Source organism: Setaria viridis, chromosome 4, assembly GCF_005286985.2.
Source record: "Setaria viridis chromosome 4, Setaria_viridis_v4.0, whole genome shotgun sequence".
In the NCBI taxonomy this organism is placed as follows: Eukaryota; Viridiplantae; Streptophyta; class Magnoliopsida; order Poales; family Poaceae; genus Setaria; species Setaria viridis.
Window position 1 is genome coordinate 3,949,036 of NC_048266.2, and position 27,549 is coordinate 3,976,584.

The window sequence follows — 27,549 nt, forward strand, 5'->3', positions numbered from 1 at the left end:
GCGTAGACCTTGCCGGAGACCTCGACGAGGCTGTACTCGGTGGACGACGGCGGCGGGCCGGTGGACACTTCCCACGTGCCGGCGTCGATGACGACGCTCTCGGCGTCCACGACGCCGGCGTCCTTGCCAGTGACGCCCACGATCTTCTTCGACCCCGCCTTGCAGAAGGCCATGCCCGGAGCCGCCTTGAAGCGCGCGACGGGTGGCTCCTCAAGCTCTTCGACGGAGACCGAGACGCCGTGCCGAGACCCCGCCAGGGCGACGCGGTGCACGGCGTAGCCGGAGGCAACTCCGTGGCCGTGGAGTTGCTCCTGCATGACGAGGTAAAGTGCTTTCTCCCGTTCCGCCCGCCGCCGTCGCAGCGTCGCTCCACCCGCGGCGTGGCAGCAGCGTGTTCCTCCTCGGCCGGCTCCGGCGACGGGCTCGCCCGGAACGCGGCCCGCTTCTCGGACGGCGGCGGCGGCGTCCCGGGCCGCGGGGCCACCGGCGACCAGACCGACCACCGCACGGCCTGGCCGCGCAGGATACCACTACCCCGAATCCTGACAAGCCTTAGCTCGAATGGGCCATCTCTCCGTTGGCCAAGGGCCCCGGCCGCCGGCTGTGCAGGTGGCTCACGCGACCGAGATCGTGGCCGCTTCCGCCCCGCCGCGTCTCGCAGCTACAAGAGCAGATAGAAACCTGAAGATGTTTCGGTCCTCGAACTAAAAACTTCGCGTCTGACATGATCTTTTTGCCGAATAATCTTACCTTGCACAGGACCCGTGTTTCCTTATTAGGCTTGGAAGGCGGCGGACCCGTCGTCCGGACAGCAGCAGGATGCAGGGACGATATCTCCGGTGACCGGTGTCTCCCTAGGCCGGAACGCGACGTCGGCCTCCGACGCCGGCGCATGGCCGGCGGAGCAGATGGTTGCCGCGACCGCGAGCGTTTCCGTCCCATGGCCGCCCATGGAACGAGGGATGAGCGTCAGAAATTCTAGCGGCCGAGATTTTCGAAAGTCTTGGGCGAAAAAAAAATCTGGAATCTTAAAGCGAAAAATAGGAATTACGCAGGCTCTGTTACTTGCATTGCTGTTGGGCTTGATGTTGATGGGCCCTGGTAGGCTTTTGAATTGCACCGGAGCGATGAAGAAGCCCTTCGGATTTTTCCTCTCAACGCAAAGCACGCCGCGAACGAAGCCAACGCAAACCACACACGACCGTCGCACCGACGAGCCGGCGGATCACACGGCTACACAACTTCTTGTTGTGTTGACTTGTGTGTACAGAGCATCTCCAACAATCTTGCAATATATTTTTCAATAACTAGTTACTTAATAGTGATGTCTTAATATCGCTTTCACTATTATTGGGAGAGTTGCTTTTGATATCTCCCAATAATCTCATCCCAATGTAACTACCGTGTTGAGAGAGTCACAACTCCTCCTTTATTTAGGGAGAGTTGTGGAGAATTATTGGGTTGTCCTAATAATTATTGGAAAAAGAAAAAGGTAACGGGAGGTTGCTTGAGCACTATTTTCTTTTCAACTCTCCCAATATGACGGTTGGATTGGGAAAAGGGAGATCGCTGGAGTTGCTCTTAGCGGAGCAAAACAACCCCGATGAGTATATTCTCCACCACTCCTTAAAGACTGCTCCTCCGTCCCAAATTGTAGGTCATTTTGGCTTTTCTAGATTCATAGATTCATATAAATATCTACGAACCACTACAATTTGAAATGGATGGATTAAATCTTTGTTAGTAGATAGCTGATTCTTTTGGGTCTACTCCTCTCCAAGATCAATACATTTGCTGTTCAGGCTTTTGCCTCACTCCACAACTCTTACATTGTGTATAGCTCCATGGTTTTAAGCCAATGTTGCATGCATACAAACATTTACTAATTCATTTAAGTGTTAGGTCAAACTTACAAAGATAGCAATCAAGGTTAGAGTAAACATCACATTAAAAAAGTTTCTTGAGTCACCTCGAGAAAAAAAATGGAGAATTGTTTCTCATCAAATCACTGAGTTTAGAATGTTCCTCGACTAACCACAACTAGATTTGTCATCTTGCTCATAGACGCATAATGCAACTTATGGACATGTTGGTTTACAAGACAGCCATCTTCATAGATAGACTAGGCTTCCCTTTTTGTCACTGCCACATGAACCATGTATCTTTTCTTTCACGGTAAGTAATATAACTAGAAAAAACAATAAATAAAAGGAAATAAAAGGATCTTGTAAGTCACAGATATCAGTGGGACAAACATATGAGTGATGCAAGTAAGAGGCATATGTCCCAACCCTACTTGTTTTTTTTTTCATCTCCTACATGCCTAAGTGTATATGGTTACTTATTAACTTATAGATGGAAAATAAAATAAATGCTTGGTGAGAAAAATGGAACACATTTGCATACTAAAGTAGTATCCACATTCAACGAGATTAATTTGGTTGGAAGAGTAGTAAAGTGTTGCACTGAGAGTACAACTTTGTGGTGGGTGCAAGTAATTCATACAACTCATTATCTAAGCAAAGGTAATTCATACAAGTGAAAATTGCTTATACAAGTCATTAAATTTGATTTGTGGGTGCAAAATATGGTTATGTTGCATTGTTACTCTATATACGTGGCATTGATCAAAAGTCACTTGGCACCACGTCTAGCGAGTCTAGCACGGCACTAGCACGGCACCCATGCATTAAAAAGAACTTTGGTAAAATTTTATAACTCCCCTCCCCCAACAAGTCACTTGGAGTTTGACATTCATATATTACATCAGTGATAGGCTAGGTTTGAGCCAGGCTGATAGAAGGATCGAGATAATTCAGCCTAAAAATATGTTCCTAGCTCCACCACCCACGGAAAAGCCATTGTGCTGGACCATCCATAATGTCATATGGAAAAATCAATGCAATTAAAAAAAATCATTTTCATGGAAAGCCTAGGAAAATTGAATAGATATACACTTATCATATTCATATCGCGTTGCCCTATTTGGATGGTCACACTAGGTTCAAACTCAGGTCGGCAAGCACCATGAGAGGGAGATGCGATCGATGAGAATCAACTCGATGCGATGAATGACATGGAATGTTCATAAGAGCAGATGCCATGACGACAACAAAGAACGCACGCGCTATAGTGACCGCTATAGTGACGAGACAACCGCGACACCTACCCTTATTTGTCTTTCCTTAATAAACATGTAGGTGGCAATAATAAGAATAGCCGTGATGCGATGGAAAAAAATAATTTGAAAACCCTTGATTTCAACCAATGCAACAGTCCATTCTGAAAATTGGTCGCATAGCCTAGCCGGCACTATATGTCATTGGATTTGTCACTCTGGCTACTCTACATCGTTCTTGTCTATCCGAGTTGTACGAGTGTTTAGTTAAATAGTTAAATGGTGATACATAGTCTCTATAAAAAAAAAGCCTTGAAAGGAGGAACTAAAACAAGCAGCGAAGGAAATTCAAGTGGTATTGCGATTTTAGCCAGAATGCGTGACATTTACAGTATCACTGTTACTACATTTTACTAGTAGAAATAGGATCATTTCAGTTAGCCAAACAATTGAACAAATGCAGGGCGTGCATCAAACTCCCTAGAGACGTCACATCTGACGCCTGCTCACCACAGGCCACAGTTACCACGTGCTTTTCTTCCTCGTCGCCCTTTACCTGTCCTGCTCCTGCACGGCTGCACCCACAGGCCACAGTCCCCACCCCACTGCCCCCATAAAAAAAATCCGAGCTCCAACAAACAACCACCGCAATCTCCATCCCCACCTCGCCTTCCCCCACACACCATCTCCCTTTCACCGGAGGATTTCTTTCTTTCCCCACAGATATTCCCAAAGAATCTTATGTGTTGCTCTCCTCCTCGGATTCCTCCCCCCTCCTCCCCTCACGCTCCAATTATTCTTCTCCCTACTGACTTGCTTTGCTTCTCTGTTCTCCCTGTCCTCTCCCCCGGCCCCTCGTGTTTCTTCCTCCTACCAGCGGAGCACCAGCTGCGCGCTTGCGCCTCGTGCCAAGAAGAACGCCGGAGGTGGGGCTGTCCGGCCGGCGGCGTCATGTGCGCGGAGGAGCCGGAGGACACGGAAGGGCTTGGCTTTCGAGAGGAAGGGATCGAGGAGGCCGCCGAATTTCCCCTGGGTCAGGTGGGTGCCCACTGCTCTTTGCAAAATAAAGATTCGATTTTCGGGTGGCTATTTGGTTTCGTAGATGGAACTTTCGATGCATCTGCGAATCTGATATGCCTTTTTCTATCGGTTCACTTGAGTGCTTGATCATGGAGTGAAGGATGATTGAGTGCAAAGCAATTACTGTCTTTGCTTTGCGTACACGCCGCTGACGGCCCATTTTGCTCTTTTTCTTGTATATGCAAGAATCTACAGTGGGTGATTTTGTGTTCAGTTGATCCTAATGAAGGTGTGACTTATAAGGCGATTAACACTGTTCAGCATGACAGTTAAAATTGCCTGAATTGTACAACTAAAAATGTTCCTTGCATTGTAGCTGTATAATGTCGGTAGGTGTTTTCTGGTGGTTGTTTGCAGCTTGCCAATGCTTTTCATTGTTCATCAGCGTGTCAATTTTGTACTGAACGCTGAACTTGTCAAACTGTCCAATCATTGCTTGTTCATGGTGAAATGTGCTGTGGCAGAGAGGTACTACTAGTTTCTGAGCATTGTACCTAGCGAGCCGGAAAAGTCAGAAATTGCTTCAGAAATCTAACTACTTGCCAAGTGCACATGTACTTGATTTCCCTCCCAGACTAAAATGAAATGAAACAACGTGCTTTTTTCGTGCTGCTACCTGTGAAGGACATCACTTTCCTAAGTGGTCCATGTGATTACTGACTTTGATGGGCTTTATACCCACATGGTGATAGGAACTGCTAGATTTTTGTAGCCCATGGCTTTTGAGGTACTGCAGTTTGATTTAGGTTTTGTTGTCATGGGTGGATTGTCCTTTTAGACTGGTAATGTCGGTCGCCAGCATTAATTTGTGCCACGGAATAGGCAAATAGTACTGAAGCTTGTAATTTCAGATTTGTTTTTGACTGTTAATGTTGGTACTTTCCAGCATTAGTTTTTGTCATGGAATAAGTGAATAGTGCTCTCGGCATTAGTTTTTGTCAAACTGTCCAATCATTTCTGATGTAGATTGTAAAGATGATTTTTACCAACTTATGAACTTGTTATCTGTAGGCTCTGGTTGTTGTACAACATTGGCCACTAATGCTCTGCATAAGAAAGGCAATCATTTGTAAAACTTCTTACTGTTCCAACTAAACTGAAAATTTATTCGGTAAAATAGATGAGTTAATATTTGATATAACTTAATATGATCCTACCTGACAGGGAATTTTTTAATTTGTTTGACACTCAAGTAGACTTGATGGGCATTTTAGATACAAGTTTATAATTAAAGTATCATAGTTTGGTTATATTAGTATGCTCAAGATAAATGTGGCAATGCTACTAACTTGACTTTGTGATCACATGTAATTTAAATTAGCTAGCTTATCTATAGATTCACATTCAGTGCTTCCTGTACTGCGTTCTTGTGCACTGAACCTTTCTTTTTACACGCAGATGGAGAGAGTTTGTGAAAACACAACTTCTGCTGATTTCAGGCAGAATAAGTTAAGCAATTTTATTCCAGTGGTCCGTTCAGGAGATTGGTCTGATATTGGAGGTCGCCAATACATGGAAGATGCCCATGTGTGCATTCCGGACCTAGCTAAGAACTTCGGTTTCCCATCATTAAATAGTGAAGTCGTTTCCTTCTATGGGGTAACTACTGCTGTGTTGCCCACTCCATTTTACCTTTTTTCTAGTTTGACAGACAAAATTGTATTGCACACATGCAAATCTACAAGCAGTCTATGCTGATGGTATATCCTGACTACGTTCACTAGAATACCTCGTATAAACAGTTCATACGCAGTTGTTTTTCTCAGTCAGTTATGTAAGTTTAATAGAAGTCTTAGCATAGTTATTTTATGTATGCACAGCTAGTGATCAGTTCTGCACCCTCAATAATTACTTTGAATCATAGCTTTGCTTGCTCTTCGTCAGTTATAACCTATATAAGCATGCTAGTTGTTCTGCATACATATGAATCTTGAAATTTTGATGTTTCTCTTGGTTATGTATTTTCTCCATTTCAATAATCAGGTCTTTGATGGTCACGGTGGAAAAGACGCTGCCCATTTCGTTCGTGATAATTTACCAAGGGTAATTGTGGAAGATTCAGATTTCCCTCTTCAGCTTGAAAAAGTTGTCAGGAGGTCCTTTATGCAGATTGATTGCCAGTTTGCTGAGACATGCTCTCACCATAGAGCACTGTCCTCCGGCACAACTGCACTTACAGCAATGATTTTTGGAAGGTACTTTCCTGTCATATGGAATGATGATGCCCAGCTTTAGACAGTATATTTATTGTTCTTTCATCAGTACCATGAGATGTATGCCTGTTTCTGTAATATAATTGGTTTTCTCAGAAAGCCTTATCGTTCAACATCCACCAGATGGAAATTTACACAAGAAATATTTTTATGGAGATCTGACAAAAATGTACCTTGAATCTTGTAGAACTAATGCTACAGTGTTCAGCCATGTTCGTACGTGTTTCATTGCATGTTAACTTGTTAAGTTTTCCTTTTGAATTGTAGAGAGAGAGAAAAAAGGTTTGCATTTTAAAGTTGGATGGAGCTAGTACCATGGCTGTTCAGCAGCTGTGCTGTACTAGGTCTAGTCTTTAACATTTTAATCTTTACCACAAGAATTGGATATTATCTTGTATTTGTCCCTAATGACGCAATTCTAAATCAAGTTGTAAAGTTCTCCAACCTGGCATGGGATGTGCTTACTCTTTTAGAGAAAGCCTGTGAATATTTAAGCAAAGTAGATAATAGTAGGCGAGTTAATCTTTGTGAACCTGGAAAGGTGAAATTGCTTATTAGATACCCATAGCTGTCTGTCCATATAGAAATTGAACTGATTGTTCTCAATACAAATCACGGTCTATTCTCTTTGACAACCTTCTATCATGTTTCCCTTCAATGAGAATTTGGGACTTAGAAGCTTAAGGGACCATGGTTTAAACCATCGAAGGATCCTTGTAGGTTGGTACAGATTGGCAGCTACCCGATATTTACTACTTTCGTTTCAAATTTGTAATCTCATTTATAAGAGAAGTCCAAGGCACACTCTCTGTGTGATGTATCGCTCTCTAACTTTCTACTATATTTATACATTTAAATTTTACTGTAGTTGTTATCTGTTTAGCCCATATGCTCCATGCTAAAAATTTCCACGACTCGTGCAGGTCTCTTCTGGTCGCTAATGCTGGTGATTGTAGAGCAGTTCTTTCCCGGTGTGGCACTGCAATCGAAATGTCCATGGACCACAGGCCCTGTAGCCTCACTGAAAAATTACGCATAGAATCGCTTGGTGGCTATGTGGATGATGGCTATCTGAATGGTTTGTTAGGAGTCACTAGAGCTCTTGGTGACTGGCATCTTGAGGGTATGAAAGAGGTTGGTGAGCCAGGAGGTCCCCTGATTGCTGAACCAGAGCTCAAGATGATTACACTGACAAAGGACGACGAGTTCTTGATAATTGGCAGTGATGGAATTTGGGATGTCTTCTCAAACCAAAACTCCGTGGACTTTGCACGGAAGCGTCTCCAAGAGCACAATGATGTGAAACTATGCTGCAAGGAAATCGTTGAGGAGGCAATAAGGCGAGGGGCCATTGACAACTTAACCGCAGTGTTGGTTTCGTTCCACCTGGAGCCCCCTCCTCAGATCAAAGTGGACCGCCCCGGTAGGGTGGCGCGGAGCATATCAGCTGACGGGCTCAATAGCCTCAGGATACTCCTGGGAAGGCAATAACCACATTCTTGTCAGTGAATAGGTGCTTTGTTGCATTGCCGGGATGTAATTGTACGTAGTCATCTCGGTGCCTCATTGTTGTTTGTTGTTACCCATTACACGGGTTATTATTCTTGTTGGTAATTGAACCAACAAACTCATTATTATTCTTGTTGGTAATTGAACCAACAAATTTGAGCTCCAACTTCTGAGGATTAAGTTGGTGAAACTAAACCTGGGAAAGAAGTTGTGACTTGCAAGTTGCGAGCTCCCAGCTCACTGTGTAATGTTTACCCGTTTTTTTTTCTGTAAATAAAAATGTCACTGCCTAGCCGTGCAATTGACCTTTCATCATGTAACGAACGTTTCGTCTTACTGACTGCTTGAAATATGTCAGAGGCTCAGATGATGTTCACTTGTGTGGCCTCAGAATACAAAAATTATGGAGCTGAATACAGTTCAGAACAATTGTTAGCAAAAAGGCTAGATTGCACAAACTCCGGTCCTTTCAGTCTGACTAGTGTTGTCTGTTTGCAGCAAGGTCAAAATAGTTCCTTTTCGTTATGCCAGTAAAATAACAGAATTAGCAAGCTTTTTTGTACTTATTGGAGGAATGCACGAACAAATATACGCACTCGTGTACATTTCTTTACAGACACGCACACAAGCTTCTAGGGGCAGCTGTATGTGGTGCCTGAGACCAGCTATTGTACTTGCCAAAATTCTTAATTCGCTTTGGTATTTTCAAGTGTGGCATTAGCACCTAATCCAGGGACCAATGGCCTAACCAAGGCCCCTAATTTGAGCAGACATACCTCTCCAAAGGCTGGCAAAGATAACACAAACTACGGCCACACCTTGCATTGGTACTTCCGGTAACCCCTCCACTGCAGACATGAGTACACCAATCACTGGATGGGGCCAGAGTTGTGTTCCAGAGCAAAGATGTATATATATCATCTCAGGGTCAAATGGCTCAAGTCCAAGCAACAAAGACGACAGCTCTTCAGTCTTCATTATTCCATCTAAGCTTCACTACCGAACTGTTCCAATATCTAGATCCTTACACAGAGATCAGATGAAGACCTCCTTGCCGTTGGTGGCTGCTGTCATTGTCCTGCTCCTGGTGATGGCAAGGGTAGAGGGTATCCGGCTGGATTCAGAGAGCCATGAAGCATTCAGCAATCAGATGGTTCATGTAAGTAACGGCTATTCACATGCGCATTTTGGTACACATTGTGCTATGGATCTTCCTGAAGATGCTAACCGATGTGCATTATTTGGTTATTGCAGAAATCTGGGGAAATGGCAGTGAAGAACACTGACAATGAGCCATCAGGTGAAAAGATGGAGGAAAGCATTTCTGAAGAGAAAGATAGAGTTGGCCACAGGCTACCAGAGATCCATGTGGATTACTATGGTCCGAGGGGGCACAAGTCTAGACACCACTGAGCAAAATATTTCTTGATCTTTTCCATTATTTTTTTCTCCTTTTCTAGATGAAACCTGCTTGAACTAGTGAGCACATCACTTGATGAGGAGTCTACTACTGTAGATATAGGAACATCCAAGATGTAATTCATTTATTCTCCCCTTTTCATTTTGCAACCTGTTGGAAGAGGGGGAAGAAACACCACTGATGTACTAACTTCTTGAAGAAAAAATCAATCAAGAAACTAAAATTCCAGGATTACTCAAGAAACTGCAACCGGGGTTCCGAGTTCCACCCGCGGCATTACTATGTTCAACAGGGGTGTATTTGCAACACGCCAGTGGATGTGGTTCACTGAGTTTTTTTTTAGCAGTTTTCTGAATGCAAAGATACACAATTATACTGAGTATTTGGGGAAAAAGGGGAAAAGGATAGCTGTTCACTAATTTCGCCAGCATAATGGTGCTACAGAACAGTAGGGTGGTTCTCGTGTGCCTACTCCAACAATGTATGCGCAGCTTAGGTGCGTCGGTGCCACGAATGGATGAGCATTGCCGGATATGCTGCAGTGTTCCACGCCAAAGTACACTCTTTTAGTCTCTTTAAGCGTTAAAGACGGTATAATAAAAGACGACACATATACTTTTCTAAGCTACTGACCTTTTAGTCATTATCTCTTTGATTAATCGATGCTTAATGTGTAAATTAGCTTGACGTGGACCATGCGATTTTCACAAGGAAATTAGGCAGGGGCGAAGCCAGAAGTTTTAGGCACCGGGGTCAGGATAGAGTAACCATGTTTTTTTATGGGGTCATTTCATACGAAACAACAGCGATGCAAGGGGATTTACCGCCGGATCCTGATGGATGGCTGCAGCTCCGCCCCTGAAATTAGGCATGCGTGTTTGGTTCTCATCCACACTTTGCCCGTCCTCCTTGCCAAATCTTAACTAAGGTGGCTAACAATTTGTAAGCAACACCCTAGGCAAAGTTTGGTCAAATGTTGAGTCTATGACAAGTGAGATGTAATAACCAAATTCTGGCACGCCATAGCTGTGATGAGGACCGAACAATTACCACAAAAAAAAGGTGGTAAAATTTTTGACAAATTGTGGTAGCCAACCAAATACTTAGGATTCTATTTAATCTGCAAACATATACTTGGCACATCAAAAACAGAGCGATGGGTAAAATCATCTTTGCAGTAACCAAATCCGTACTTTGCAGTCATCACCCACCTCAAATATTCTGCCAATTCGCTGTTTTGATGCTGTAGCACTTTCCATTGCAGGTGGAGCTCCAAGATACCTTGTGCCCTCAACCTCCTCCTAGAGGGCTTATAACTTCTCCATGAGCGCACGCCTGCTTTCAACCCGAACCAGCCCAAGCACTATCGTCGCCATTAGGATCGCTTAATAAGGCCTCGATTAGATGGCCCAATTCTCGCTCACATGGATTCGTTGAGTGGGTGAGGAAGATGATTGGAAAGTAGACTATCTATCCTAACATTCTTGTTGCAAGTGGGCGGGCGGGAACAGCATCTGCTACCCTGTTCAAACAATGCAGAGTTCCCTTTTTCATGCCACATTTCCTTCTACAGCAAGCATCATGATTCATGGGTTGTTCATGTTCCGGTTTGCGTTTTTATACATCCAAAGCATGGCCTTTATATGCAACAAAAAAATTGATAGGATTCCTTCTTAACATTCAAGTTCCATAAAGAGAATGAGTAGTAATTAGAAAACATCCCTGTTGCTACTTCACAGAGTGGGCGACTCGGTGAGGAGCATTATCGTCTCACGTCTTTTGGGTTAAGTGCTCAGCACTTCCTTTGGGGACACAAGGGCACAGCTCTGCAGCCATTTCCTCTGATAAAAATGTTTATGTCATGATGAACTACTAGCTAGCGAAGCATCTTGAATTATTAATTTCAAATCGATCATCACAAGCAAGCAATTTGTTTCCTATTGTCAGGTTGGCTTCATTATTTCTGACCGGACATTTGATCTAAAGTTATGAACATTAAAGTGAGATAGATTTCATAAAAGCAGGTCTATGAACAATAATATGTTGATTTTTGACAAATTAATTTATGATATAGAGTTTCAAAATTTAAGACACCTTGAATGTTTAAGTTGCAAAGGTTGGTTTGATGGTATGGATGAAAATTTCGAAGTATTAAGCATATATGATAATTAATGCGTCCATATCCTGATTTACATGGAAGATTTTACCGGTAAATTATAATGAATTAGAAGATGTTAACTTGGATTATCATAAGATAAGATTTACATGGAGATAAATTACAATGTCAAACCAATGGCGCGAGATGCGCAGGTCTTATTAATCTCACGTACAAATCACAACCAATCACTTCAGTACTTTACACATCAGAACAACCACCACCAAAAGAAAAGAAAATGCATGCCCAACCACATTATCCAACAACTGTATACTGGTGCCATTTCCAGCCAAAACCAAACCCATGCAAAATCATGTCGCGTAGCCAGATCAAGGAAGGCTCCCAAATCCGTCCAGTAATATCAATCCGCCGTCGCGACGGTGACGGCGCCGAACCACCTCGAGCATGTGTAGACGGAGCAGAAAGCTTGCAGCGTGGTGAGCAGGAGCATCATGATGGCGGCGAGGAAGGTGAGCACCTGCCACGAGCTGAACACGTACTTGCGCATGAACCGCTTCGTCTTCACGCGCCACCGCGAGTTGTAGTAGCGGTTCACCTCCTCGACCGCCCTGTCCACGAACGCCACCTTGGTGAGCCGCACCGACCGCGCCATGCCGTTCCACAGCTTGGCGACCTCGCCGTCGCTCTTCATCCGGTTCAGCACCACCCCGCGCCGCCGCAGCACCGCCACGTCCTCGTCGGTGTCGATGATCCCGTTCATCAGCTCCGTGTACCGGGCCAGCACCAGCGGGCCGGACGCCGCCGACGCCTCGTAGGCGACCAGGTTCCGGAGCAACACCTCCGTGTTGGAGTCCAGGGTCACCACGGGGAGGTGGAAGGTCAATGTCTTGGGTTCGAAGGCGATGGTCGTCAGGTCGCCGGCGGTCGGGGAGAACTGGATGCCGACGTTGGCCAGCTCGGACACCGAGGGGACCATGATCTCCTCGATCAGCGGCGGCCGGGTCAGGTACCCCGCGCCGTTCGGGTCGCGGGGGCGGACGCTACCGTCGGCGCCGGACATGAAGAAGGCCTCCACGGGCTGCTTCATCGCCGAGAACCCCGGCACGACGGTGAGCATCTTCCACGGCGCCTTGACGACGAACGCGATCGGCTTCGTCACGTAGCGCATCCGGCCACCCGACGCCATGCCCCCGATGGTGACGAGCAGCTGCTTGATGTATTCCCAGCCGGCGGCTGGTTTCTGCTCCTCGTCCTCGGCGTCGCCGCCGTCCACCGGCTGCTCCTCGATGTCGTACCCGTCGTCCTGGTGGTTGGCGTGGGCGGCGTCGGCCTCCGCCGCGTGGTCCTCGGCCGCCGGCTTCGGCACGAGCAGGTAGTAGAGCACCTCGAGCAGGTGCGCGTGCTTGCCGGCGTCGATCGCTGGGAATTTCTCCATCATCTTGAACGGGCAGAGCTCCCTCATGAGCCCAGTGACCATCCGCGCGAGCAGCTCGCCGGACTCGTCGGTCGACGCGCACTGCGGCTCGAGGATCCTGCGGAGGAGGAAGAGCGGGATCTGGTTCTCGAGCATGAGCATGTCGCGGAGGATGAGGTTGTGCGCCGACTTCCTCCCGGTGAAGTCGACGAGGTGCTGCATCCTCGACGACACCCGTCGCAGCGCCTTGCCATCGCCGGCGGCGACATCCCCGTCGTTGGCCGCGGCAACGGCGTATATCTGCAGGAACTCGAGCAGGAACGCGCCGTCGACGAGCATCATCCACGCCAGCGTCTCGCCGCTGAAGTCGAGGTAGCGGTGGTAGTGGGCGCGGACCCTGCGCTCGAGCCGCTTGAACTGGTCGACGAGGCCGTCGAGCTTGAGCCCGGCCGGGCAGAGCCGCTTCTGCGCGCGCCGCGCCGCCGCGAGCTTGTAGCGTTCCATCTCGTACAGCTCCGGCCGCCAGTGGTGGTAGGGCCCGAGCGCGATGAACTGGGGCGTGTAGGCCTCCGGCTTGTGCACCTGCAGCGCCCTGGGCACGTTGAAGACGGACACCGGGATGCCGGTGTCGTCGTCGTCGCCGCCGGTGGCGTCCTCCTCCAGGGACTCCCGGATCTGGACCACCCACCGGACCTCGTCGAACACCAGCGGCGTCCCATGCCGGCTGGTGTCCTGATGATCGGAGGCCGCCATTGCTAGTCCTTGTGGCCTAGCGGCACTCCCTACTGATCACTGTCACTTACGAGTTACGAGATAGAGAAGCTAGCTGCTGGTTGTTGCTTGGCAATTGGATAACCGGCGGCAATATATACTACTATGAACGATGATTTTATATGGTTACTCGATCGATTTCATTGAAAGAAATGAAGGAATAAAGTTATTTAAGTTGGTGGTGTAACGCTTTTGATTTGAACTGTGGAGGTTTCATTTTTCACATGCATGTCTCGTTTGGACGTCCGTTCATAGGCACCATCGCCATGTCTCATCCTTTCATTTTCCACACGTTCTTCTTCTGCAGATTTCTCGACCGGTATGGCTTTCGAACCACCCACTTCAGCATGGTAGCACTATATGTGTGAACAGTCTGCAAAAGAGGTTGGCAAGCAGTAGTTCACATACCAATGTTCACTCTACCAGATCCGGTCAAAATTTCAGAACGAAGAACCAGTACGACCGATAGGCTGGAATTTTTAAATTTTTGAGAAAATTTGAAAATTGGAACGAATTTCATTTGAGTAGAAAATCGAATGGTATGCGCATTTACCGGTGATGTCTGGTAGGACCGTATTCTGAAGCCTGGATCATAATGCTTGTGACGACTATTCTAGTTCGAAGCGTTGTATATGAAAAAGTCCTGAGTTTGCCAATTTGTTTACGGAAATTTAAGGAAAAATAAATGTACCTCGATCGCCTATCCTCTTCTCTGTTTTTTTTAACAATTGTTGTTCTCATCATCAACTATTTGGAAGCAAAGAATATACACATATTCTCTCCCTTTGTCCAACTTTGCTCTATTTTATATGCTCTGCATCATCTACCAATCCCTGCATGCCTCCACCCATACCACCACCATTGCTTAGCATGGCAAAAACTGGTGCATACTGCATAGGTACACCTGCATAGGGGGCCAGGGCCCCCTTGACGTCGCTCCTGGTTGTAGGTGCACGACTCCATTTATGGGCAATGGATTGGAAATAAAATTCAATCACAAAATATAGAAGTGTGAAAAAGAAAACCAGTTATAAGGTCTTGACGCCGGTGAGATTGACACCTTCGTCGGCGGTGAGGGAACAGTTTTGGAAGACGAAACCCGAATTGTCCTCCGGGTCTCTCTCTAGCTCCTGCACCCCGCTGACGAGCACTTCGGCCCTAGCATCCACCAACCCACCAGCTGCCGCTCCTAGCCCCGGCGTCCATCCTCATCCCGCGAGTCGCATCAGGCACACGCATGGGCACCGCCGGATCCAGTGGCAGAGGGAGGGAGGGGCTGAGGGGGTCCTCACACCCCCAACATCTGGTGCCCCCACAGTACCTCCTCCATTAGCTAGATAATCACTAATAATTTACTAGTTAATAAATATAGTTAGTTAATAAATATAGTTAGTGCTATGCTTGTTTATTCTCCCTCCGCATTTATCTTAACGACATTTATTTTATTGAGGATTATTCTTCCTTTTGTCTTCTCATTTCATTTATTATTACCGTGATTCTTTTTTATCCTAGAATTAGGTTGACCGGTGGAGGTTAGACACCAAGGTGTAATTAAATTTTTTTCCCTGGTTTTTGGCCTTCTTTTGTATTGTAGAATAAACATTTTTGGTTATTATCTACACTCTCGTTGTATATATATTTCATCATGTATGATTTATTGTTGTCGGCTTAAACAACCCCCCTATTCTCAAATCCTAGCTCCGTCCCAGATCTGACGATGGAAGAGGAGATGAGGAAGATCTAGATCCACCCCTTCCCCCCCAACAGCAGACATTGTGGACCCGTCGGCAGCGACGTCCCTAGCAATGCGGTCGCCTCGGTCGCCATCCCTCAACCCCCTAGCCCCTCCATTCGAGTGGCGAGCTGAGGGGCTGCCAGGAGGGACCCTAGATTGGCTGAGATATAGTGCTTCTTCTTCGTCTTCCTTGGATGAATCGCAAACAAGATCACTGTCCACCACCCATAGGAAAGGGAAGGGGAAGGCGGTGGCAATGGACATCTCACCGACCACCCATCCTTCTGCCCCATCCCCTGGTGGCTTCATGGCGGATGCTCGGAGGAGGGGACCAACATCCAGGGCTCAGGCCGACCGTTCCAGGGCCCAGGGACGGCCGGAGCGTGTACCCCCGGTCGCTCAAGGTCGCCATCTGCGGATTCCCAATGTCAGCGATGAGGGGCCGTCGGATGAGGGTTGTGTAGAGGTGTGTCGCCACCGTGGGCGTCACGGTGAGCAAGCTGGTCCGCGTCACACCCCGCCCGGTTCCGGTGAACTTGGTAGGTCGCTGCTTCAACTGCTTCGCTACGGACCACATCGCCGCTGCCTGCAGAAACCTATCCCCGCTATCTCCGCTGCAGACGGGAGGGCCATCGGTCGCGCCAATGCAAGCGAGATCGCTCCCCAACACAGCCCATCCGCCGCCCTCCGCCTCCACCCTCCCATCAGCCCCAGATGGTTGCACCGGCACAAGCTTCGGCTGCACGTGGTCGTTCGTTTTCCTCCGGCGCCACAAGGTCAGCACACTCCCACTCTACTGGACATATTGGTTCTCCTCCAGCAGTTTGTGCGCTGCCATCGTCTGGGCCTGAGGACATGTCCCTTTCCTCGCTGCCAGCAACACCCAGGCCATATGGTCACTCTGCTTGTCGCCTAGAAACTGAAATGTGTGTGGTGCCAAGGTCACAGAAGATGGATACTCAAGAATCAAATCTTTCATCTTGAGCCCTGGTAGCGATAATTGGAGGTGCGCGTCCAAAGATTTCTGTCTTGCAGGTTGGACGACTCCTTGAGGAATTTCTTAATCTCATTCCAGAGGAGTCTGCCGTATAGAGGTCTGAGCCAGATGATTTCCTGGTTCAATTTAGTACACCGGCAATAGTGGAACGGATCTTACCTACCGTCAGAAGCGCCATTCCAGCTGATTTGGAGAAGGTGGCTGGTGTCAATCCATGGCTAGCCTGGCCTCAATGCGGTTCAGAGTGTTGGTTCAGCTTCGAGGAATCCCGACACACGCCCATAACTTAGAGACTGCGCAAATTGTTCTAGCTTCAGCTTGTTCTGACCTGGTTGAAGCCCCACCACAGCTTGCTGGAGATAACAACGCAATTTGGTACCTGGCTGGCTGGTGCACTCACCCGGATCTTGTTCTAAATGAGAGGTTGATCTTCATCCCCGAGCCGCCGACACTATACGTGGAATGCGGCCTTTTCTTGAAACCTCATGAACTGATTCACTCCAAACATGATGGGTTGTGGTATAGGGTACACATAAGAATCATCGAGGTTGCGATTCATCAAATGATGACACTCCGCCAGATAACTATGACAGCATGAAAGATGAGGATTATCCTGGCTTCTCACAACGGAGTAGGAAACATCCATGGTCAAAGAGGACACGGTTCACACATGAGGCAGGGAGCTCGGGTGGTGGACCTTCCTTGGGTCCTAGATGGGGGCCACCATTCTCCAAGGCGACAATGATGGCGAGGGCGGGCTTGCAGCAACTGACCTGGTCGCTACCCATGCCTCTACGGTTTGGTCGCTGGGCGCATGGAGTGCCTAAAGAGGGTCCAACGGTAGGGGCAACGCACCTGGATGCTACACCTTCAAGTGGAGGCAAGGTGGAAAACGCCCAAGACGCCATCATTAACTGCTATGCGCCGGGTGACAGTGCAAATGTGTAGGCATTTGACCCAATGATCACGGAAGTGGTCTTGGATTCCCAAAGAGACATCTTTTGGAAGATAACACTCTAGTGCATCATCATCAGGAAGATAATGCCTCATCTAGGTCGCTGCGAGGGAGGTCAATGTTTGAACATGACCCAATGAGGCAGGAAGCAGAGCTATCAATCCTGTCCAATGCAATTCGTTCTGATAGGCTGGGCCAGCCAAAGGTAACAGGTACAGTGGGAGTGCAGCCACTGGTGCTGGAAGAGGGGCCACCCACAACTGAGGCCGCCCAGGATGGAGGAGCTGTCCTGCAGGCTCCACCATTGGGGGCTAGCTCGGATGTCCCTGCCCTGGTCGCTTGCACACAAGCATCCACGTGCTCCCATGCTGATTCTGATCACGTGGCAATCAACCTTGAAGTGGTATGCTTTGATGATGCTCCAGCTTCTGGCATTGACACTACGGCTCAGAACAATTTCGTGACCCTTACCAGGGGCTCCAAACAAACATTATCGTTCCATTTCCCACCAGAGACTTCTACGCCGATTAAGAACGTTGTGGCTGACTTCGCAAACTCCATTTGCAGGGTGAGGTCACCGGCCGTCTTGCAATGAGCACCACCTAGGTGCAAGGCCCGCACTCCTCCATCTTCAACACCGGTGATCAGGAGGAGCGAGAGGCTAGCCAAGAAATCGCGACATCGAGCGACAAAGCCGGTGCTTCAAGCACAGAATGTGCTTATGAAGAAGCTGGGCATTTCATCGTTTGCCGGGCCTCTGGACATTGTGGCCTTCCAGCGTTTCTGGGAGGTTTTCACGACGACTATGCCCATTTCTCAATGTGAAGCCCTCGACGAGCTCATCCCTGATGGTCGGCCGTTGTTCAGTGCAGCGGTAGCGGAGATTGAGCCATAAGCTCCTCCCTACCTGTCCTAACACCCTTGGGTCGCAAAACTCTATACCTATGATTGCTGAAAACATACTCGTGTGGAATGTTTAAGGGCTTAATGCTAGAGCTAGGCGATATGTTGTGCATGATTTGGTCGCTCAAGAACGTGTGTCACTCGTGATGTTACACGAGACCAAACTTGATGCCTGTAATGACTTGATAATTAGGGAGTTGCTAGGTGATGACTTCGATTACTTGACGTTGCCTGCGACGCATACATGTGGTGGTATTATTTTGGCATGGTGCAGACACGTGGGCAGCATCTAGCCCAGTGTTTGGTGAGTTTTCAGTGACTGCTAAGATCAAGCTACTGACAAATGATGAGGATTGGTGGGTAACATGCGTGTATGGTCCCCAGTCAGAGACTGAAAAAATACGGTTCTTAACTGAACTATGAGATTTTAGGAATGGGCGCACTGGTCCATGGATGGTATGCAGAGATTTCAATCTCATATATAAGGCAGATGACAAGAATAATTCGCGGCTAGATCGATGAATGATGGGTCATTTCAGACGCTTTATTGATGATCTAGAGATTCAGGAGTTACATCTGAATGGTCGCTTGTTCACTTGGAGCAATGAGTGGTTAGATCCAACTTTGGAATGCATTGATAGGGTGTTTGCCTCTGAGGAGTGGATGTCGGTCTTCCTAGATCATAAACTATGAGCGTTGTCATCCCAATGCTCAGACCATGCTCCACTGCTTTTACAAACCGGCTGTGCTTTGTCTTCATTCAAGCGCTTCAAGTTCAAAAACATCTGGCCCAAATATGATGGTTTGCAGACCGTGGAGCAAGCATGGACCTATCCATGGCAACATGCAGATGCATTTCGCACTTTAGACTACAAGCTTCGAAATACGACAGTCGCGTTAAAAAGATGGAGTGCCAAGCATGTTGATGGTGTTCAGCTCCAATTGGAAATAGCTAAGGAGTTGGTGCTTAGATTCGATGAGGCACAGAAAAGTAGAACGCTAGCTCATCATGAACAGAGCCTACGCAATAAGATGAAACTCAGATGCCTTGGCCTTGCATCCTTACTCCGGACCATCATGCGTTAGAGATCACACATCACTTTCTTAGCGGAGGGAGACACCAACACGAAGTTCTTTCATCTTCAGGCATGCCATCGTAGCAGGAAGAATCATATACACTCACTTAAGGTCGATCAACTAGATGTCATGCATGAAGAAGCTAAAGCTGAGGCAATCTATCTGCTAATTTCTCTTCGACATATTACTGCTTCTCCAAGGAGGAGGTTTGGAAAACAATACTAGAGTTACCACCAGACAAGGCTCTTGGCCCTGATGGATTCACGGGCCTTTTCTACAAGACTGCTTGGCCGGTTATCAAAGATGACATCATGCGAGCCTTCAACGCTTTATGGAACCTTGATAGTCGCAGCCTGTACCTAGTCAATCAAGCCTACATGGTGCTACTTCACAAGAAACCTGATGCAACTAGAATTGGAGACTACCGCCCAATTAGTCTCATTCATAGCTTCTCTAAGCTCTTCACAAAGGTGCTTGCCAATAGACTAGCCCAGGAATTGCACAATCTGATTCATCACAACCAGAGTGCTTTCATACAAGGTCGCCTTCTGCATGATAATTTCATGATGGTTTGGTTGTTAGCAAAGTTCCTTCATCGAAGAAAATCACCATGTGCACTGCTCAAGTTAGACATTTCCAAAGCTTTTGATTCGGTCGACTGGATTTTCCTGCTACGTTTGCTACTGCACATAGGTTTCACAAGAAGGTGGATCAATTGGATTAGTATGCTCCTATCCACGGCAAGCACCAAGATAATCTTGAATGGGTGCCCAGGTAGGAGAATCTGCCATGCTAGGGGTCTCAAGCAAGGTGATCTTTGTCACCAATGCTATTTGTCCTAGCAATAGAAGCTCCGAACTCCATGATCAGGTTGGCAGACAGAGAAGGTCTTCTAATGCCTCTAGGTGATAGTGTCATGCAAGAATGTGCTTATGTTTATGCAGATGATGTAGTGCTGTTCTTGTCACCAATGCAAAGGGACCTAGTTGCTACTGGAGTCATTCTAGACCTCTTTGGGTTGGCATCTGGGCTTCAGAATGCCTCATTTCACCAATCCAATGTGACCTGTAACACACGGTTAGGTTGCTACAATTCTTTCCAGGGTGCCTAGAACCTCTCCCATGCAAGTATCTGGGGATTCCACTATCTACTAAAAGGCTGCGATGAAATGACTTAATGCCTCTCATGGATAAGATTAGTGATGGCTTACCAACATGGAAGGCAAAATTAGTGAGTAAGACAGGTTGAGCAGTTCCGGTCAAAGTTAAGATGTCGCCCGTCCCCATCACACAGCTGTCGCGATCGCCATCTCTCCATGGACCATCAGAAAAATTGACAAATGTAGAATAGCTTTCTTATGGAAAGGAACAGAGATGGTCTTTGGGGGTCACTGCTTACTAGCCTGGACAAAAGTCTGCCGACCATCTATTCTTGGAGGTCTTGGGGTCACAAATTTACGTATCATGGGCTATGCACTTCAGATGAGCTGGTTGTGGTTGAAGAAAACAGACACCTCGCGAGCATGGTATAATTTGCTTGACTCAGTGGATCCCCTGGTCGCTCAAATGTTCTTTTACTCCACTTCGGTACAAGTGGGTGATGGCAAGCATACACTTTTCTAGACAGACAGGTGGATTGAAGGTTGCTCCATTGCTGAAATCGCCCCGTGCCTACTTCAGGCAGTTGGTCCTAGAATTTGTAAGAAAAGAACAATTCATGAAGGCATACAGGACAGAAAATGGGTCAGGGATATCACAGGTGCTCTAACGGTTCAGGTTTTGCTTGACTACCTAAACATCTGGAACAAATTGGAGATGATCACGCTGGATGATGCCACCTCGAACAGGGTGCTATGGAAATGGACATAGGACCTAGCTTCTTCACGACGTCAGCATATAGGGCCTTTTTCATTGTACATCATGAAATATCTGGGGCAAGGATCCTTTGCAAGACACGAGCACCTGCTAAATGCAAATTCTTTATGTGGCTTATTCTTCATAGACGCTGCTGGACAACATCAAGATGCAAGAAGCACAATCTTCAGGATGATGATACTCGCATCTTTTGCAGTCAGGAATCAGAAACCATCAATCATCTAATGATAAACTGCTCCTATGCCAGGAAAGTTTGGCACTTGATCCTGTCAAGAGCGAACTGGTAGGCCCTCACACCATCTGCTTCAGAGCGCTCTCTCTCTCTCGTCGACTGGTGGATGGTGGTAAGGAAACGAGTGGACAAAATGGACAGTAAATCTTTTGACTCATTGTTGATCCTGATTTCTTGATCCATTTGTCTTGAACGTAACACACGAACCTTCAATAGAATGGACAAGATGGCGACGATGCTTGTACAAAGGATCCTCGAAGACGCGTATGCTTGGGTAGCAGCTCGTTTCCACTGCCTATCATCTTTCACTACATTTCCTCAAACTCATGATACGGGCACTAACCTGGTAGTTGGGTCGCAAAATGATGGTAATGTAAACTTTTCTTAACAAGTTTTTTTTAAAGCAGGTCATCGTTCCTAAATGATACTGTTCAACCATGTAACCTGCTACTTCTTTTCCTCTTAATGAAAAAGGCACGGTCGCGAAAAAAAGAAAACCAGGTATGAGTCTATAATCGATCCAGCGACAATTGGACTGTGGTGTCTGCTACAGCTACCACTTTAGCTCATCATCTAAAAAAGGCTAGCACCTGAGCTACCAGCCACGGGTAGTGACAATGATCAAATGGCACACATGTTGACATGTATAAAATTCTGGTCGGATCAGGCGCATCAAGCGCCCAGCAGGAAGGCCAATATGCCACCCAAAGCATCATGCACACACCAGACTGGAAAGAACACTCCGATCTGGGTCGTTTTGGATGTTGAAGAATAATCCCTGCCACTTGAGTATTGTTTCCTTCCATCTTTTGCGAGGTGCCGCTTGTGATGAGTGATCTGCAAAACAGATACAATTTCCGCAGAGAAATGATGGTTAAACATGCGCGGGGCCTCATCGCCCAACCGGTTCCTGTTAATGCGTGTTCAAGTGGGCGCCATATCGGCAGCCTTTTTTCCGTTTATGCGAGTAATTAAGTGGGGGATTGATCGGAGTGCCGTGGTGTACAGAGTGGGGTATTGATTCGCGTCGAAGGCTTCGTTTAATTTAAACAGGTGGATCACGTTTGAGTTAAAACCGATTTAAGTCTTCGGCTAAGCATGGATGCTCTGCTTTGTTTAGTTAATCATTCGTCAATCTCAGCATCAGTCACATCTACAACTACAAGGCCCAGCACCGTCTGTGGCTGAGAGCCCATATTCATCAGATGCGGCGTGTGTTTCTACCCGAATCACACCCACATACGGACATACGGTGCTGGAAGTAGCAGGTAGAATATCACCTTACTTTATTTATAGCTAGACCAATAGTACATCATGTTTCACGTGTCTTGCCTGTCTTAAAACCACACGACACGACAATGAGATGCGTACTTCTTTTATAATAATAATAATAATAATAATAATAATAATAATAATAATAATAATAATAATAATAATAATAATAATAATAATAATAATAATAATAATAATAATAATAATAATAATAACATACCGAGTAGCACGATCTTATATGTACAGAGTTGATCGAGAACGAGCACGGTTGTTATACACAAGGCAACACATCTACACATGCACGGGCTATCTGACTGTGCAAAGCAAACTTCTACGTTTATAAGGTCAGGCCAGGCAGCCAAATGTCTTCTCGCTGCTGTAGCACATGTAGAGGAAGCCGTCCTTGTCCTTGTACGCGTCATACACACTTCCCATCAGGCTAGCTGCGGATGAAAGTTGCATCATCACAATGAGTTCAAGTTTTATTGCCCCCCAAAAAAGAGAGAGACTACCAATTCATGCAAAACAACACCCCTTTCTACTTTCCCCAAATGTCCAAGTTTCGACATTCGGATGCTTTGGAGCGAGCCTAGAACCTAGTATTTTTTACAACATTGCTTGGTCCTAACATAGCACAACAGGCCGTGACACAACTGAGGAACAAAATGCCTGAGGCTTCAGAAGGGATCGGAGTAACAAATACATTATATGACCAATGGCAGTCTCACCTGTTTGGGGTAATGTGTTGTTTACAAACACAAATAGCGCTGTTCCTGGAGATAGGTGTAACCTGGACCGTAGTATGAAAATGAACTGCCCAACGGGCATGTCACAGGGAACCAGGTACCTGCACCATAAATAAAGTTGTCTTACTGCATTTGAATCTTTGAAATGAATGATCAATGGTATTACTGTAAGACATCAATCATGGCACGGCATGGGATCATTGACAATCAAACACCCCATCCATCTCTAGCAATGTAATGGGCACAAAGAGAGTAGCAACTAACTTCCTCTTCTCCATTTGTGGTAAATTACTCCTTGAAAACCTTTCAACGATGACCTGCAAATAGCCAAATACAAGGAGTTCCATGTTCATCAAGCAAGAGATGCCACAAACTGTCCGAGATTGGGGGCAAAAGGGGAATGCAGAACAAAATAGAGGCTAGAGTTTGTTCAGTTTCAGTAGAAATTCAGAGTGCGTGGTTTAAGCTAGAATTTGCAACATGTCAAGACCTTAATGCATGCATGTAAGAATCCATGAGCATCAGAAAATTGATTTGCATTTTGCAGGAGCATGGTGGGCATAACTGGGAAGACAGGGAACTGATTCAATCGGCACAGCATAAACAAAATATGACTAAACCCTGAACGAAACCCCAGGCCCCAGCATGAGAAATTTCTTTCAGGGTTCCGAAAGGCAAGAAATTGTGTGAAGCAACAAAGGAATTCTGAAGTGAATCCTAAAATCCACTGTGCCGTTTGGTTCCGTCCACATCCACAAACGTGATGACTTGATTAATGAGAGCGGAAGTGGAAAACGTAATAAGCAGCACCTGATGGCACTGGCATAGAGCAGTATCAACCACTAATCGGCCGGCTAGTGATGTCAGTTGTGGACACGAAGGGGCAGGCCCTGCTTTCCTAGGGTTTGGGCTGCAAGCCTGGAACAGAGAAGGAAAGGGAAGTCCCCTCTCCTCCTCATCAAATCAAATAAAAAAAAGGAACAGAGAAGCTTCACATACGGGGATCCTGGCGGGGTAGTTGGCGATCATGGCGGCGGATTCCTGGACCCTCTCATCTGCACCCCCAGCATGCATCAGGAATTCATTCGATCGAGTGAAATACAGAGGTAGATGTGTACTGAGAGCTACTGACCGAAGGTGAATTCCTGCTTGAAGGGTTTCATGGCGAATCAAATCGGATCGAATCGTCGATTGCTTCCTTCCCTTCGACGAAATTTGCCCTCCCCCAAACGGCCGACGCAGCTGCGGGAGGAGGAAGGAAGGTCGGAAGGAGAACTGGAGAAGAGGAAGGAAGAAGAGTCCGGAAGACGGACGGCAAAGTGGTGGTTGCCGTGCTGGGCTGTCCGGTTCGGGATAGTAGTGGGAGAAATCCATATCAGCCCAATTGAGGTCATGGGGGCCCAACACCCCACAACTATACCTACCAGAAACTTCAGCCCATCGAAAACTCGTTGCTTGTCGTCGTCGCGTCGCCTGCCTCTCCTCCTCCCTCTTCTCCCCTGAACCCTCGCCGCCGCCGCCGCCGCCGCCGCTCCCGGTCCGGGCCCCCCTGCTGCTGCCGCCGCCGCGAGGGAGAATAGGGAGGATGGCCGACGCCCTCGACATGTCCCTCGACGACCTCATCTCCAAGAACAAGAACAAGCAACCACGCCCCAGCGGCCGAGGCCCTACCTCCGGAGGCGGAGGCCCCGCACCCACGGCGCCGCGCCGCCGCTTCAACGCCCGCGCTGCTGCAGCCCCGTACCACCGCGGCACCACTTCCCCTTTCCAGGTGAGGGACCTCCCGTTCTCCCCAAATCGAGATTTCCTGCTGTGCTCGTCCTCCTAACTAAATCGCAGGCGCAGGCGCGGCGGCCCATGGCTTATGCTGGATACGGAGCCGGTCGCCTCCAGGCCGCGCCGATGGCGGGCGTCCTCGAAGAGCCCACCAGGCTCTACATCTCCAACCTCGACTATGCCGTCTCCAACGACGACATCAAGGTCTCTTTCTCCTGCCCTAAACCTAGTGCTACATCATGCCTTTCCCTGCCTCGCTGCTTACATCTGATTCATCGATTGAGCACCTACTCTTGCTTATTAGGAGACAAAACGAACGGTTCCATCTTTTCTTTGTTTTGCTCTGCTGCGCCATTGTACCCACCCAAACACTATGCTCAATTGCTGATCCTACTCTGCTCAGGAACTATTTTCTGATGTTGGTGATATCAAGCGTTACTCCATCAACTATGACAGGAGCGGGAGATCAAAGGTTCTTCTGATGCCCACACTCTTCCCGTCTGCCCCTTCCTTTTATTTCCTTCGTTCAAGTGCTCATTAATGTGTGCCTCAACTTCGACAGGGAACTGCAGAGGTTGTCTTCTCAAGAAGGTCTGATGCTCTAGCTGCTGTTAAGAGGTACAACAATGTGCAGCTTGATGGCAAACCTATGAAAATTGAGATCATTGGGACAAATATTGAGGCGCCGCCAACCCCTACCTTCGCCTTCAACCCACCAGCTGGAAACTTCAAGGTGCCTTTCACAAGGTTAGTAGCATCATTCTTGGCCATTATGCCTGTCTTGATGAAATAACGAAGGCAGAACATTGCTTTCTAAAACTACTGTGCTTCTTGCCAGCCGTTACCGTATTGTTTCATTAGCATCTCCACAGATAGGAAGTAGCCATTAATGCCTGTTAGAATTTCAATTCTGCATGGTTTCTACAGTTTATTAAGTGTGCTTGTACTACAAGCACGCCAGGGATTATGTGACTTTTGAGTACTCATATTGAAACTCTTGCAGGAACGAAAAAAAGGAAACATATATATTTTTTGCCCTGTGGGGAGTAAATGCATTCAAGCCAGAATAGTGATAGAAGTATATGTATGACACACTCGTTTCTCATACCAAGCTTTTCTTGACATTTTAGAATCACCTGGAAAGTAGAGCTCATAATTCATCAATGTTGCCTCAACATGATACTTATGTAGTGTGTGTCAAATCTGTCAAACACAAGATGAAAGTGGAGCCGAGTCTTAGTCTTCGGTTCCTTTTATCTACTTCATTACTTAACCAGTAATGAAATTACAGCTTTTCAACTACAGCATCCAAAGAATAAACAAGAATGATCTATAGCTACACCACCCGTGCTGCAAGTGTACATCAAAGCACAAATGAAAGTGGAGCTGAGTCTTAGCTATCGGTTGCTAATTTTAAGATTGTATTGTGATGTGATTGAACAATTTCAACTATGTTTTATCGCAACCTAGTTTATTCTTTTTAAGATATGGAGTAACAAATCAGTACTGACTTTGCAGCGGTCCCAGAAGAGGTGGTGGTGGAGGATGGCCTCAGGGTAGAGGTGGATTCGGTGGGCGCGGACGAGGGCCTGCCAGCCGTGGGCGAGGGAGGGGAGGAGGGCGTGGCAGTGAGAAAGTTTCTGCTGAAGATCTGGATGCGGACTTGGACAAGTACCACGCAGCAGCAATGGAGACCAGCTAAATGATTCTGGCACCGTGGCACTGATCAACACAGGCAATAGGTCTCCCTATGTCTCCTTCTGTAGGAATGTTGATGCAGACATGTATTGGATCATGAGCGGTGAGCGTGTAAGGTTAAGCTGGAAGAAGCTTCTTTTTTTGTTCCACTGAGCATGTTGGGTGATGAGATGATGGTGGGGTGGGTGGGGGGTTATTTGTGAGATGAGGTGCTGCCGATGACCAAATGTGGGCTCTTGTTCCATTGTATTTTTTGTCAGCTTCTTAATTATAGTTTAGAAGCTTGTAGGAGGGGATAGAATAGAGACAAGTTTAAAAGATTTTATTACATGCTGTTGGAGGTCGTCACGTTTGTGCTAGTCTGGGCACAATTCAATTTGGGTGTGGCACTAGTTTATCTGAGCGTGTGCATGGTCTGCCTGCGTCCAGGATTTGTGGTTTTATGTGTTTTTGTTGCTTGATGAGTTCAGATTTTAGGAAATGGACATGTTATGTACGCGTCAGATTAGAAGCATGTTTTAATTTTTTTAGATGGTAAGCATGTATTCGGTAGAAGAATGTCATGCACATAAGTGAGGTTGCCGGTTAGTTGTTGAGGACCTCAATGTACAAAATAACGGGTTATAAGATTTAGCGTAGAGAT

The 27,549-nt window shown here is 46.9% G+C and overlaps 4 protein-coding genes across 5 annotated transcripts; 2 read left to right on the plus strand and 2 right to left on the minus strand.

The window, feature by feature from the left end:
* The first annotated feature begins 3,699 nt into the window (after positions 1–3,699).
* Positions 3,700–8,232, plus strand: LOC117853023 (probable protein phosphatase 2C 54). Its single transcript, XM_034735367.2, has 4 exons — positions 3,700–4,156; positions 5,597–5,797; positions 6,182–6,393; positions 7,335–8,232. The coding sequence occupies exons 1-4, from the start codon at positions 3,860–3,862 to the stop codon at positions 7,900–7,902; spliced, it is 1,278 nt and encodes a 425-aa protein (XP_034591258.1). The 5' UTR covers positions 3,700–3,859; the 3' UTR covers positions 7,903–8,232.
* A 3,318-nt stretch (positions 8,233–11,550) lies between these two features.
* Positions 11,551–13,745, minus strand: LOC117852489 (putative UPF0481 protein At3g02645). Its single transcript, XM_034734597.2, has one exon. The coding sequence runs from the start codon at positions 13,621–13,623 to the stop codon at positions 11,857–11,859; it is 1,767 nt and encodes a 588-aa protein (XP_034590488.1). The 5' UTR covers positions 13,624–13,745; the 3' UTR covers positions 11,551–11,856.
* A 9,108-nt stretch (positions 13,746–22,853) lies between these two features.
* LOC117853153 (autophagy-related protein 8D) lies at positions 22,854–24,745 on the minus strand. The gene is made up of 5 exons (XM_034735527.2): positions 24,565–24,745; positions 24,432–24,487; positions 23,697–23,749; positions 23,415–23,533; positions 22,854–23,129 (listed from the first exon to the last, which is right to left on the minus strand). The coding sequence occupies exons 1-5, from the start codon at positions 24,593–24,595 to the stop codon at positions 23,032–23,034; spliced, it is 357 nt and encodes a 118-aa protein (XP_034591418.1). The 5' UTR covers positions 24,596–24,745; the 3' UTR covers positions 22,854–23,031.
* A 126-nt stretch (positions 24,746–24,871) lies between these two features.
* Positions 24,872–27,303, plus strand: LOC117853152 (THO complex subunit 4A). Of its 2 annotated transcripts, none has more exons than XM_034735525.2 (5): positions 24,872–25,203; positions 25,278–25,412; positions 25,612–25,680; positions 25,771–25,955; positions 26,727–27,303. In XM_034735525.2, exons 1-5 carry the CDS (start codon positions 25,018–25,020, stop codon positions 26,908–26,910), a joined length of 759 nt encoding a protein of 252 aa, XP_034591416.1. In that variant the 5' UTR covers positions 24,872–25,017; the 3' UTR covers positions 26,911–27,303. The 2 variants fall into 2 exon arrangements, with proteins under 2 accessions (XP_034591416.1, XP_034591415.1); XM_034735524.2 differs by having other exon boundaries at positions 24,873–25,203; positions 25,272–25,412.
* Positions 27,304–27,549: the final 246 nt, after the last annotated feature.

Coding starts and splice junctions, on each gene's coding strand:
- LOC117853153 (XM_034735527.2), bottom strand. CDS start 24,595: ATGAAACCCTTCAAGCAGGAATTCACCTTCG. Junction 24,488..24,564: donor CAAGCAGGAATTCACCTTCG/GTCAGTAGCTCT, acceptor CTGGGGGTGCAG/ATGAGAGGGTCCAGGAATCC. Junction 23,534..23,696: donor CCACAAATGGAGAAGAGGAA/GTTAGTTGCTAC, acceptor TTTATGGTGCAG/GTACCTGGTTCCCTGTGACA.
- LOC117852489 (XM_034734597.2), bottom strand. CDS start 13,623: ATGGCGGCCTCCGATCATCAGGACACCAGCCGGCATGGGACGCCGCTG.
- LOC117853023 (XM_034735367.2), top strand. CDS start 3,860: ATGTGTTGCTCTCCTCCTCGGATTCCTCCCCCCTCCTCCCCTCACGCT. Junction 4,157..5,596: donor CCGAATTTCCCCTGGGTCAG/GTGGGTGCCCAC, acceptor TTTTACACGCAG/ATGGAGAGAGTTTGTGAAAA. Junction 6,394..7,334: donor ACAGCAATGATTTTTGGAAG/GTACTTTCCTGT, acceptor CGACTCGTGCAG/GTCTCTTCTGGTCGCTAATG.
- LOC117853152 (XM_034735524.2), top strand. CDS start 25,018: ATGGCCGACGCCCTCGACATGTCCCTCGACGACCTCATCTCCAAGAAC. Junction 25,204..25,271: donor GCACCACTTCCCCTTTCCAG/GTGAGGGACCTC, acceptor ACTAAATCGCAG/GCGCAGGCGCGGCGGCCCAT. Junction 25,413..25,611: donor TCTCCAACGACGACATCAAG/GTCTCTTTCTCC, acceptor TACTCTGCTCAG/GAACTATTTTCTGATGTTGG.